The following is a 13,693-nucleotide window of genomic DNA, read 5'->3' as shown; positions in this document are numbered from 1 at the left end:
AACCTGGGCTGAGTCCTCCCCCACCCCCCAGCCTTTCCCCTCTGCTCAACCCAACTCAACTTCGATAAAAGCTCTAACCCTCCGCTTCCCAATGAGGCTGTGGCAGCTTCGCATGGAGCAGCAGCCCCAGCGGGGGACCCAGACTGCTGGAACAAGGAGCCTGGCTCAGGTCGGCCCTCCACGCCCGCACTCCACCCCACCCCGTCCCTCTCCCGCACCCTGATCCCATTCTGGGGTGGTCAGGCCCAAGGAAAGGAGCGCTCCCGGGAAAGAGGAGAGAATGGAGCCCACTGGAGGGAAGGCCAGAGGCCATAATCTTCAAAAACTCAAACGAATGAGGGTTTAGTTTTGTTTCATTTGTCAAGAATTAGGGATTTCTGATGTTTCCCCTTGTCACACCAAGAGGCACTGAGAACAGCTAAGTGTGTATGCGTTAGACGGGAGGGAGTAACTGAACTCCCTAAAGAAGGCAAATAAAAGAACCATCCCAATCCTCGCCTGCTGCTTTCCTGGGCGAGAGTGTCCTTTCGGCAAGTTCAGGGAGAAGCTTGAGAAAGAAAAGATAGTCATTTTCCTCCTCACTTTCATCTCTTCCACTTTAGGGAAGAGAAGAGAATAAATTCCTCTAAAACCAAAGGAGGAAAGTTAGAAAAGACTATAGATCCTAAGTTCCTTTTCTTTTTTTTTTCCCCTCTTCCTCCATATAAACTTCCTTACTGGGTTGCAAAGACACCTAAGTCCAACCCTCAGTCCTTCCTTCCCTTCTCCCAAGCACTGTTAGACCCCCCTTTTCCTGCCCCAAAGTCAATTGCCTCAAGATGCTAGGAGTTACAGTCAGATTTGGCCCCTAATTCACTTGATTACATGAAATAACTCCAGATAATCGTTGGCCCTGCTCGCTTACACTGCAGGCAGCATGTTTTGCTATCTCCAGGGCACCACTGAGGGAGAAGAAAGTAGACCTACAGGACCAAGTGATATCTCTCTCTCTCTCTCTCACACACACACACACACACACACACACACACACACACACGCACCCCACTCCTACCAGCCAGCACCTTTCCTGTTGAGAGGAAATAAATCCAAAGCACACCGAACAACAGATTTTCACAACTGGTCCCATTGTTACCTTTCCCTCCAGAATTTGGGGAGAGGGGATAGGGGTATCCCCAGCTACAAATCCTGGATCTCTTTGCCCTCCCTCTTCAACTTCTGGTGCCTTCTATTCTGAAATTTAGATAAATTGTCTGAGAAGCCCACTGAGCCCCCACTCCCACTTCTTCCAACAAGCAAGCAAAAATTTGAGCAGGCCCCGCTTAGGGCCTGGTCTTGAGGATCAGGATGATTTGGGAGCCTTTGGCTTAAATTAATTATTCAGGTAATCCGGGCCAGTTTTTGTTGCTACTGTTTCTCTCTCTCTCTCTCTCTCTTTTTAATCCCCAAGGAAACAAATTAATTTTTTTTTTCTTTAAACAGTCAGACAGCCTGTTTCCAGCTATTTCCAAGCCCTGCCAAGACCTGGGAGCTTATAGGAAGAGGGGTAGTCCCTGTGTCTTTTCTCAACACCTGGCAGGTCCATGATAAAAGTTAGGGGAAAAAATAAAAGTTCTTCATTATCTCCAGGCATCAGGCTTTGAGGCCTACCCAAGCAAGGGGGCCTCCCACGCCTCTGGCCTCCACTTCACCCTTCTTTCCAAGTCTAAACAAACAGAGAAGCCACCCTGACGGGTCACTTTGCTGCTCCAGAGTCACCAACTCAAAATCTTCCTTCTTTCAAGAAGCACAGGCAGGTTGAGGGGGCATCTTCCTTAATCCTTCATTCCAAAAGAGTCCTAAAAGATGAAAAAAAACTCTTCTCTTCCTCCCACTCCCTTAACTTGCCTTCTTGTCTGCAAATAAGGCAGGCCTACTCAGCAGAGAGAAAAGAGAAGAAGGGAGAGGGAAATCAACAAAAAGAAGACACTGTGCCTAACTATAGAAAAGTGAGACCCTCCCAGCTCCACTCTAAAGACCCCCAGGAGAGTCTGGCCTCTTGGCAGACTCAGGGAAGGGAAGGGGGAAATCAGCACTAATCTTCCACATCCCCTTTTTTGAGGATCCCCTGTCCAAATCCCCTTGCTGGTGCACCTAAGGAGGTTGGAGAAGGAGTTGAGAGTTAAGATTTGTGTGTTTGCTTAGAGTAAACTTAGGCAACTATAGAGAAGGTGGGATGTTACCAGGCCAGAAGGAGGAGGGGGATAAAAAGAAACCATCAGACATTGACGTAAAACTAATTCACATCCACTGGTTTATTATTGATCATGGGGCATTTCACATCGACACTAAAATTCTTTATTGCAAGTTTTACAATAATCAAGTAAATTCAGTCCAAAAACACAATGACCACGATGGTGGGGTGGGGTGGGGGTTCTACCTATAGACTGCCTCTCTGAACTGAAAGTTCATTTTTATTTTCTTTTGGCTCCTCAAACTGCACAGCTCTGAGAGGCTCTTCAATGCATTTAGCTTTGTCTGCTGTCGTCCCCCCTCTCCTCCCAGGCCCCCCCCAACAATAATACAAAAGAACTTCATAGCTTTGTTCTCCTTAAAATGACTTCCCCCTCACTAACCTCCCCTGGTGCATTTTCAATGCAAAAGGCCTAAGGAAAGAGGGGGGAAGGAGGAGGAGGAGAAGGATGAGAATTGGCTTAAAAATCTCTCTTTCCTTTTTTTTCCTCATTTCCCCTGAAATTCACCCAAACCAGACCATCGCACCTTGCAATATATAATTTTTGCAGCTTTTCCCTTAAAAAATAAATACCCCCCCCATGGCCTTAAAAAAACAAACAAACAAACAAACAAACCCCAGCAGGTACCATGCTAAGACAACATCACATGCTTAAAAGGGTCCTTAACAGTGGAAGGGAGAGAAGGGCAGAGGGCTTGTTTATCTGTTTAGTCAGTTTGGAATTGACAAGGTATAAGGTGGAAAGAAGAGAGAAAAGAACCAAAAAATATATATATATTAAATTCTATAAATAAGAGTCAATTTGTGTGTGAGGGGAGGATGGGGGCATGGGGTGGGGGCAGGGTGTGAGTTATGTTTTATAACCTGGTAATGTCCTCTGCCCGTTGCTGCTCCGGCGGCGTGGCGCTCTGGGAGTGGTCTTCAGAAGTGCCCGGGGTGGCTGCCGAGAGGGTGCTGGGCGCAGCGCCGGCCGGGGGCGCTGACCTGACTTTGGTGTTGGGGAGTCGGTGGTCCTTCTTCCATTTCATGCGACGGTTTTGGAACCAGATTTTGATCTGCCTCTCAGAGAGGCACAGCGAGTGGGCGATCTCGATCCTTCTCCTTCGGGTCAGGTAGCGATTGTAATGAAACTCTTTCTCTAATTCCAGGACTTGCTGCCGGGTGTAGGCTGTCCTCGAGCGCTTGGGTTCCCCTCCGTTATAATTGGGGTTCACTGGGGGGGACGAGGAGGGGAAAAGCAAATAGTGGGGTTCAGAGGCAGCAGGCTCCAGCCCCCCACCCTCACCCCATCCTCAGCTCTGTGGAACAGGAGGAGGGGGTGGTGGAAATAAAGTCATCAAGCTAAATGGGTTATAAAGAAGTTGAAGGAAGCTGGAGACTTTGTAGTGTAATAAGAGGGGAATCCTCATTGTAACGACACTGAATTATTTATGCGCCCTTAGAAAGCGAGCATAGTTTTCACACATACATAACAGATCGTAGCACATGGCTCGGACTGCCCAGAGTAGCTAAGCCATAAAATTTATGGGGGATGTAATTACCCATTCTCGCTCGTAAATCCAGTTCAATTGTGCTAACCCAGAGTCGCTCCTGGAGAGAGAGGGGGAAGGAGAGAAAGGAGGACGGGGGCCGGAGGGGGCCGGGGAGGGTGGGGAGCGCTGGGGAAGTGGGGAGGGAGGGGGAGAGCAAAAAGCAAAGTTGCCTACCCGTGCTAACGTGGATTTTTTTCATCCATGGGTAGACTATGGGTTGCTTGCTGGCGGCGCTGGAGGGATGGTCAGGGGCTGGCTGGCTGCAGGCTGGCGGGGCTGGGGACGGGGAGGCGGAGGCGCCTGAGAGAGGCGCCGGCTCGCAGAGCGGCTGTGATTTCTCGGGGTGGTGGTGGCCCGCCTGGGCCGGCCCGTGGCCTCGCGAATTGCCCGGCCCCTGGAGACTGGTGCAGCTATACTGGCGCTCGGGGTAGCTAGGGCGCGGAGGCGGTGGTGGGTACAGCTCCTGGTGGTGATGCTGGAATCCCGATTCCCTGGTCCGGCCGTAATATTCCGGACTGTGTTCAGGGATGTAGCTATTTTGCGAATATTCTTCGCATGGAGGAAATTTCGGATCGATGTAGTTAGAGTCCATCAAATACGAGCTCATGATCATTAATTTCTGGAGTGGAAAATAATTTTTCTCGCTTTGTCGTTTTTCTGCTCCATAAAGCCCTCCTACTAGCTAGCGACCCTGTAAAGTTACTTTCACCATGTGACTCCGCCGGCCAATCACACGGAGCAACCCAGTCCCCGGATAAGGAACCGAATCGCTTTATTCAAAATGTATCCAATTTTTTTTGTGTGTGGTGGTGGTGGTGGTGGTGCTGGGGGTGGTGGGGGTGGTGATGGGGGGCTAGCAGGCAGGGACCAAGGTACCCCCACTGCGCACCCCGCCGACTGACAGCCCTCCCCTGCAAAAGGAGATGGGAAGCCCCCAGCTCCCTTCCAAAGCCTGGGCTTTGGGGGGCTTTCGGGAGGCTGTGGTTCAGCCCCCTCCCAGAGTCTCCCCGTGGGCCTCCGGTGGGCCCGATGGGCCTCGTCTCCTGAGTTTTTCCAGAGGTCTCCATTCATGGCGATCCTGTGTCGGTCTGTGTAGGTCACTGGGCAGCGCCCCTCTTTTGCAGGAAGAGGAAGTTGAATGAGGAGGACTGGAGTGGAGGTTGGATGGGGAGGGGCCCAGGCTGAGCCCAGGAGGCTGAAGAGCCTGGGATGCCCCCCATCCAAGGATACCAGAGTCCATCCCCCTTCCCCATACACACTCACCCAACCCTATGGCCACGGGGTCGGCGAGGCAGGGTCCCAGCTGGACCGGGCAGGTAGAGGCAGCGGGATGCAAATGATTCTGACGTCATTTCTGGAGGTCTGGGGGTTGAGCCCCCGCTGAAGAGAGACAGGAAGTGGTTGGCAAAAGCAGAGTTCAGAAGCCTTGTCCTCCTCCCCTGGTACCCACTGACCCTCCCTGCCCCAGCCGCAGAGCAGAGGAACTCTTCTACTGCTGGCTGCTGTTTCTACTCTCAATCCAACTGGCCTGTGGCTTTCTGACAACTACCTCTAAGGCTGGCTCCTTAAGGACGTGGGGCAAGGAGGAGAGAGATCTTCCAGAAGTCAGTGCCAGGAGATGGTGCCCAGCCAAGGCCCTGGAAGCTCTTCTTTCTTCATCTCCACAGAAGGCCGACCTAGTTAAGAGGGAGGCCTGTGCGGGAGAGCCTGCTTCCGGCCAGGGATCGTATCCATGTAACACATATGTTTACATGTAAACACACATTCCCAGGGGCCAGCTCCAGGCTGCTTTCCAAAACCTGAGGGGTGAGCTCACCAAGGTGGGGGAGGCTGGGCAGGCCGTGGGGGTCTCCGGTCCATTCCTACCAGCTCCCCCTCTCTGCCACCCACCCACAGGGAATACCCTGATGGTGGGTGTCGGGGACACGGAGAAGGGAGGGGGCAAGACAGGGCTGCTTTTTCTGACACCCCCACCCCAGCCAGGGGTGGCCACGTCATGCCACCAATTCCAATTAGCTGATCCCATAACTCAGAGTTGGGGGGAGGTAGCAGAAGGGAGAACCCAGGGAGGGAGCTGGGTCCCCTTGTTGTACTTGATAACAATTATAGTTTAAAATCATAGCTTGCCGGGGCTCGGCTATATTTTACTTGATAACAATAAAAGTGACACATAAAGTTAACTGTTTATGTTTTATTTATTAGACTAAATCTGCCAGCGGTGGTAGGAGCGCTTGCCTCGTCGCTACAGCTTTTATAGGGCTGTAAAACGTCATAAATCAGTCTCGCGGAATCGCCCGCACTCTTTGTGTCGGCGGCGGCGGCGCAGGGCTGGCGGCCGCTGGCTGCCTGCTCCCTCCTTTCCACGAAAAGTCGTAATGTGATTTTTTTCCCTCTGATTTTATTATTATGATCGCCGCCGTGATTAGTCAATCTACCTTTAATTCGCCGCCCTACGCTGCCTCCTCCCAGCCCAGCCTGGTTGACACTTGAATAAGTACCTTTTAAAACGGCATAACAACTATTTGAGGGTTTAATTAGAACATCTGCAATTAAGGGAATGAGGAGGGGAAAAGGAAAAAAAAAAAAAAGCCCTCGTGAGAGGGAGACTGAAGGCGGGAGATTCCCCACCTGTCTTTCACCACCTTAGGGATGCGAGAGAGGGGGTCCCCACGTCAAAATTTAGGGCTCACCCTGAGGGCAGGAATGAGAACCGCCTGGGCCCCCTGGCCACTCTCTGTCCTCCAATGCTGAGTCTCTGCTCACCCCCGGCTCACCAGGAGCCAGTGCTTGGGGGCCCCTGGATACTCTGTCCCCAGGAGGACAATGCCCTGTGCCCCTACCACCAGGCGGTCGAGGGAACAGGAATTCCCTGGGGGTGCACCGTCTCTCAGAGAAGTGTCCCAAATTTCCCAGTGGGTCCCTGCCCATTCCCGTCTGGGACCATCAGCCTGTGAGGACTGGCCAGTTTGGTTGAAAGAGGAATGTGAAACTGGGGAGGAGAGGCTGGGGTTCAGTTGATAGTGGTTTGGAGCCTGGGAGGGTGACTTATTTGTTGTAATTGTTGGGGGTAGGGGTGGGTTAATTATAAGTTAGTGGAAGAGGGCAAAGGGAAACCAATGCTGAATGCTGCTCTACACAGAGTCTGAACTGCAGCCCCAGACTGGCCCCAGGGAAAGCCAAAGCTCCCGAAGGCAGGTAGGGTTGGGGGGAGGGTTCTGAAGAAGATAGCCTTCCAGCCCCACCCCCAACCTCCCTTGAGGCCCGCACCTGGATCAGGCTGCCCTACCCAATCCTCACCCAGAATACTCTTTCTTTCCCAGGAAAGGTGAGGTCTTGGCCTGGCTCCTCTGCTCCCAGCCCTCACACTCATCTTCTACCTGCCCTGCCCCCCCGCCCTTCCCCCAACCCTCTTTTCTTCCATCTCTTCACCTTCTTGGGCTTTTTAGGGAATTCCTCCCAAGGCGTCGCCCCTCCTCTGCCACCACTCCCCAGGATTCTAAGTTCCTGCAGGTGGGTCAAGGGAGCCAGAGCAGGAAACCCACTTTGGGCCAATACATATTAAGTAGATACAGAGAGTTCAGTGGCCTCCAGCTGAATGTCAAGTCTGTCTTTGGTTATTACACATAACAAATACATATGCATACATACTGTTAATACTTATTAATACATTAAATGCCTCCTTGTGCAGCCATAAATATGTGGGGTTCTCATCCCAGGTTTGCACATCTAACTTAACATGCACCTCCAGGAAGTGAAATCTGAGAGATTCCTCCAAATGGGCCCACATTCATCTACATCATTTGTCCAAAAGCCCTTTTGGGGTGCCTATACCTTAATAGCAAGGAAGTCGCCGATCACAAGGGGAAAATAGCAAGCCAGCTGGGCTCTACCACACACATACATGCAAACAATTTCACCTGGATATTATTACAAGCACAGAAATAAAATCCCTCTGGAGAGCCTGTGCACTTAGCATTGGCTTAATGGGGGGGGGGGACTCAAGCAGCTCTTGCCTGTGATGAGTCCTAGTTTCTGGTCCTCTCTCCTTTTGTGCTTTGCCCTGCTGCTCTTGTCTTGCCAGCCCAAGGATCTCCATCCCCGCTTGCCCTCCACCTCTCTCTACCCCAATTTTATTTTATTTTTTATTTTTTCTGACCACCCTTTGCCAGCTTCCAAACGCTCTCTGAATGCCACCCTCCCCATCTCCTTTCTAAATCTCTATCTGGTTTCTCTTTCGGAAACACGTTTCAGTACAAAGCGCTTCCCTTCTGACACCGCTGAAGAAAAATATGTGTCCATTGTGTGCGAGGCCTTATTGTGCCCAGATTACCATACTGACCGTTGGATAACCCATATTCCTCCCCTCCCCAGTAACAAGCTGCCGGCTGGGGGACCTCGGCGGCTCCACACATTCTGTGCTGTATTAAAATCTCACCCCTCAGACTCCCTGGATTTTCCTAGGGAGAAAAATAAATGGGAGAACCAACTCAGGATTTGGAGGGCAAAGAGAAGGAAAATGAGGGTCATTCCTTTTCCCACTCTCGGAAGTGCAGGATTTTGTGTGGGTGTATGATGTGGTTTTGTTATTGTGCTAGAGATGAAAAAATCGCAACACCTCGCTTTCCTCTTCCTCAAATAAATGGACTATTAGATGGTATGCAATCAAGTAATTCCCTCCATTTTTATTTTTTCTCCAAGCATCCTGAAAACCCCAAAGTAAAGCAAGACTCTTATCTCATTTTTTTGCGGCGTATGTATGTCTATATGTGTGTTTTTGTCCCTTTCTAACGCCAGCAGGCAGAGGTAATGTATGCAAAAGAATATGCAAATGCTTAATTGATTTTTTCTTAAATCTCTTGTCAGTAAAAGTAATGAATTGGTCTAAAATGATTTTAATAACCTGGACGTGTCACCAGAAAATACTAAACCTTTTTTTTTTTCCTCCTGGAATCGCTTATAGTCTCAAAAAAAAAAAAAAAGCAATCATGGAATGTTAATTTGCCCCCCTTTAAAATATTAAAGATGAATTTCTCTTGTTTGTTCCGAGACCATAGGCAAGGTCCTCTCGTGGATTTCCCCCTCCTTGCCTTGCCTTCCTTGGAATTCAATTTTCCTCAAATCTCGTTTAAAGTGGCTTTTTAAAAAGTGGCCGCATTTTAATATTGGTTAGACAGAGTGACCTGCATTTCACCTCGGGTGTTTGACTTGTTCCAATAGGTCACTGCCATGGGGTTATTGATGGGGAAACTCCATTGAAATTTGTCTCTTCGCAAATGGCCTTTAGATCTTCCAGCGAGTTCAATAACTAGTTATAATGTGGAAGGGGAAAAATGAAGGCCCTGGGCTAACGAATTTGATGTTTCATTTTTATGCTGGAGAAATTGTTAGTTAGAGATTGGGTTCCTTACCCCCTTTCTTGGTCATCCTGGCCTCACTCACCCCCACTCTCATCCAAGGCTGCTGGATTATATCCCCTTTAAAACTTGAGCTAGGGTGTCCCTTTCTGCTCTTGATGCAAGCTTTAATTCTTTTTATTATTAATCTTGTTGTTGTTACTGCTAAAAATTCTGACTTAAGGCTGGAGGAAGCTTGCACTGCTGGAGATTTGTAACCTTAACTTTCCTGTTAAGGGGGGAAAGGACTTTTACTTTTAAAGGAGGTGAAATGTAGTTTTGAAAGTTCTAGGAATTAGGCTGGCTCTGGAGTAGCTTATGGTGGGCTCCCTGGCCTGTGCTTCCAGAATTAATGAAATGATAGGAGGCTGGGAACCCTCTGGGGGCTTGACGAGGGCATCTCAAAATGGCCCAATCTCTTCTTGGCCTCTGAGCTGCCACGGAACCATGGGAGAAGGCACCAAGAACCAAGAAAGGCAGAAACTGGGAAAGACTAAGGAAAGAGGGAGAATTCTATGGAGTAGGCAAGAAAATCTTGGGTGTCTCTCCTCCAGGGTCAGAGAACAGAATTCCTGGGGACTTAGAACTGCTTTCTTCATGAGAAAGGCACTCCAGGAAAGCCCACCACCCGGAGACAGTGCATTTTAGTGAGCTGGAAAGAACAGAGGAAAATAATGGGGGTGGGGGAGTGATGGAGATTTTTTATAAGATTCCCTTGTTTTCTGGAGTCCTCAAGGAGTCAGAGAGGAAAGGGCAGGGGAAGGGAAGGAAGGTCTTTATTTTATTCTCCCCAACCACAACCAAGTTGGGGCCCCCTTGACTATCCAGAAAAACCTCTGTGAGAAAGGACTGTGGAGAGCTTGGTCTCTCTGGACTGACCCAGCCATACAAGATCATTACCATTATTAACCTCTATAATAACAAGAGCATCATTCCCTCACTAAACAGAGCTCCCAATGTGCTTCATTTTCCTCTCCCAGGAACTGTCCCTTCTCCTTCCCTGCCCAAAGGGGCCCAGTTTGTTTAGCCCCGAGTTTCTCCTTTAATAAAGCCCATTTGCCCCCTACTTTCCCAGTCTTGGCCCACAGATGGGAGTCATTCCAAAGGTTGCCTTGACTTCTGAGTTGGGGCAATCAAGGCCCAGGTCACTTATGCAAGCGCCTGAAACTGGGGTGCCAACCCCTTCCATCCCCTCAAACCCAGAGGCAGCATCTTGGTTCCCCCTGGGCTCCCAGACAAACTTCCCTAGACACATCCCTGACACCACTGGACAATGGGAAGCAACCCTTAACCCCGCACCACAGCTCCATAAAAATGGGGGGCCCGGAGAAGGGGCCATCGGTAGCTTCTGGATCTGGCTTGGGAGAAGACACGCAGCCTGTTCTTCCCAGCCAAGCGGGAATCCATTGCGATCCGCTCTAAACTTGCCCGCAGCCCCTCCGCGCTCCGGCCCGGCGGGCGAGCCCCCATCCCCGGGCCGCTCGCCCGCCTCGGCGCGCACCTTGGCCGCCTCCTCCGAACCCTGGACCCCCAGCCTCGGGCCTCGCCCTCGCCCCGGTTTAATTACGTGATTGATTTTCGCTTTGGTCGCGTCGGGACGCCTCTGCCTCCGACTGTTTAAATCTTTCGGCTCTCTTTTTGTGTTTCCGAGTCCTCCTGACGGGCCGTGATTTAGAGACTGCCCCTCGGGTGGCCTGGGTCCGGTCCGGGCTGCTGCCTCGCCCTACACTCCAACGAAATGGTCCTCCCACGGTTCTCGGCGCGCAGCCCGGGCTGCAGCCGCCCCACGCCGCCGGGCTCTGCCACTCGGGCCCTGCCCATTCGCCTTCCTGAATTATTTTGTGCTCCATTATCCTCTGATAGAAAAATGTTCCGTGTTTGAGTTATCACTCCACGCCTGGGCCCGGAGCTGCGCTGCTCCGCGTTTTTGTGTTTTCTCTTCACCCGAATATGGCGTGTTTTAGAAGGTCTGGATGGGGACCCGAGGCAGAACCACGCCGGGCTCCAGGTTCGGCGAGGAGCTCCAGCCGCTTTCCCCAAAGAGCCGCCCCACGCCGGAGGGCCACAAGCGCCAGGACCAGCAAAATCGTCCACAACTTTCAGCCCCTGAGCGCCAGCGGGACCGCAGGGCGGGCGGCCCCCCAGCCCGCAGCCGGCCGCGGACTCTGCCTTTGCCTCCCGGCCCCAGACAGAGGCCCTTCGGCCTGGCAGCCCCAGCGCTCTGGGCTGCGGGCACCTGCGTCCGACAACACGCGGGTCAGCGGCCCCTGCGCCAGAGGTACTGAAGGTGAGGTGAAGGACGGGGAAGAGGGAAGGAACTTTCATTTAGAAGAAGTGTGGATTTGGGGAGGGGAGGGGATGGGTGAGCCATGGAATAAAGAAAAGGAGCCCCTGAGCCCGCCGTGGCTGACCTCTTTCCCGTCTCTCTCCCTCCGGAAGAAAACACTCTCTTTCCTCCCCAAACCGCTGGTTTTCCGCTCTCTCGTCTATTTACAACTAATAAACATTCCTCTGATTATTCTCCCACGTCCTGTTTATTCTTTGATCCCTTCCACCGAGGCAAGCAAAAGTTACTATTAGCAGTATTTTCTGATATTTTCCCCCTCGGGGAGAGGAGGGACTTGGGATGTCTTCCTCATTGGGGAAGAAGTTCAGTGAAACTTGAGTTGGTCACAACCTTCTCCCTGTCCTCGGACCTACAGCACCCTAACCCCTGCTGCCCCAACCCCCTTCCCCCCAACCCCCACGCAGCAATGTTGCCGGGTAAATAAGAGTCCGCCTGCCTGGCTATTAGGATTCTGGAGACGTTGGCATCTGTAGCAATCATTAGTCAAAGCCGCGGAAGCCAAAGGAGCCGAGGAGTTGGACAGAAAAAATCTTGGAAATGATATACAGGAGCGGCGGAGGCATCAATCCCGGCCGATAAGAGCGTGGCTGCAGGGAGCGCTGCGGCCGCTTAATTGGGCCCTGGGTACCAAGAACAACCGGGGAGGGGACACCTAGGGGTCGGGCGGTGACCCTGGCACCATTTGGGCACCCTCCAAAAACCGGTCGAGGACTTAATCACCCCTTTCCCCCAAATCCAAAGGTCCAGTTGGGGTTGGGGAGGACTCTCACGCCCCGGTCAGTCTCTTCACCCTGAGAGCCAAGAGGAGCCGGGTTGAAGGGTTCTCCCCTTCTTCTCTTCCCTTCTCCTTAGTGGCTGTCTTGAGAGGTACTGCAGGATGGGGAGACTGACGGGGGAATTTAGGGCACAGGGACAGCCTGGAGAGAGAGGCTATAGTCCTTACAGTGGCTTTTCCAGGGGGCAGAGGACTCAGTTCGACTAGATTTGGAGATAGCATTAGAGATAGCAACAGAATCACTCACTTTAATAAGCAAAACATCCAAAAGGTATTTGTTCTCCATGCCCATTTGCCTGATGTCTCTATTGATCACAGAGATAGACAGAGAGATGCAGTGGTTTAAATCCTTTCAGAGGGAGATCTATGCCCCTACATATAGATATATGTATCATGGAACCATCTCTAAACATATGCTTAAATGTTTAAGTTTGCAGCAAAACTGCAAAGACCATAAAGATCTCCAAATATGTAGCTTCAATATGTAGCTATTTTACGCATTGAGGCCCTTGCATAAATCTAGATAAAATTTTCAAAATAGAGATTGAGCAACACACACATAGTTCTTTCCAATAGGGGGGAAAAAAACCCAAATATTCATCTAGATGTTTAGCAAGAGCTGTACCAATACATCCCGGCGTATACATCCAACCACTACCGAAAGATTGGTAATGCACACACAGGAATTCGACAGAGGACTGGTATGTTCACTGTGGATCTATAAATCTAAAGATCTATACACCTGCATTTAAATGTGGAGTAGAGAGTGAAATAAAACATACATCCTGTTATATAGACATAGATAGACCTATAAATACATTTTCACAAGGGTAGCTATTGGACTGCTCATGGACTGATCAGCTCTCTATAACGATAGGTATATTTGCATTGAGTCCTAGGAATGAAGGAGATTTTCTAGTGCTTGTGGGCTTGGGGTGTTCCAGTCCAGACTTCTCTGGGGAACAAATGAGGGTAAACTAGAGCCTGCATAAGGTCTAAGAGGCCCAAGAACACATATAATCTGTGGCCTCATTTCCAGCATATGGGGGCATTTCTCCAGTGATAGATAAGAGCCCTGGTCCCTAGGCCTGAAAGCGTCCCTAATAGAGATGAAGGTAGAGAGCTCTTTACTTCCATTCCCTTCATCTCCTTAGCCCACGGCTGGGGGTGGAGGGACCGGTGGGAGGTTGGGGTGTCTTTGGGGGAAGACTCATTAACGTTACAAAATGGAGCTATTCAGGTAAAATACGGTTTAGTTTGGAGATAATGTGATTACCGTGAGATGTGAGAAGGCTGTGGGCTTTCAGGCACACACACACATAATTTAATTACATAAAACCTGGTCACTGTAGAGAGCTTCCTCCATTCATTCAGTTCTAGATAGGTTCTTATATATGCCTCACTCCCAATATCTCT

The 13,693-nt window shown here is 50.6% G+C and overlaps 1 protein-coding gene across 4 annotated transcripts in view; it reads right to left on the bottom strand.

Annotated features, from left to right (window-relative positions):
- Positions 1–2,267: 2,267 nt before the first annotated feature.
- The window catches only part of HOXC4 (homeobox C4), a 60,574-nt gene continuing 49,148 nt past the window's right edge, over positions 2,268–13,693 (bottom strand). For 2 of the 4 annotated variants that reach the window (XM_082740994.1, XM_082740995.1), the window contains exons 2-5: positions 5,312–5,438; positions 5,026–5,142; positions 3,937–4,877; positions 2,268–3,443 (exon numbers count right to left, since the gene is read on the bottom strand). In XM_082740994.1, the coding sequence (XP_082597120.1) occupies positions 3,088–3,443; positions 3,937–4,375 (795 nt within the window). In that variant the 5' untranslated portion in view covers positions 4,376–4,877; positions 5,026–5,142; positions 5,312–5,438 and the 3' untranslated portion in view covers positions 2,268–3,087. Of the gene's footprint in view, positions 3,444–3,936; positions 4,878–5,025; positions 5,143–5,311; positions 5,439–10,722; positions 11,382–13,693 lie in introns of those variants that run through there. The other 2 variants (XM_082740996.1, XM_082740997.1) reach the window with 2 other exon arrangements.

Source organism: Mustela nivalis, assembly GCF_964662115.1.
Source record: "Mustela nivalis genome assembly, chromosome: 7".
Lineage (NCBI taxonomy): Eukaryota > Metazoa > Chordata > Mammalia > Carnivora > Mustelidae > Mustela > Mustela nivalis.
The sequence above is the reverse complement of the archived record's forward strand: the minus strand, read 5'-3'. Positions and strand labels throughout refer to the sequence as shown.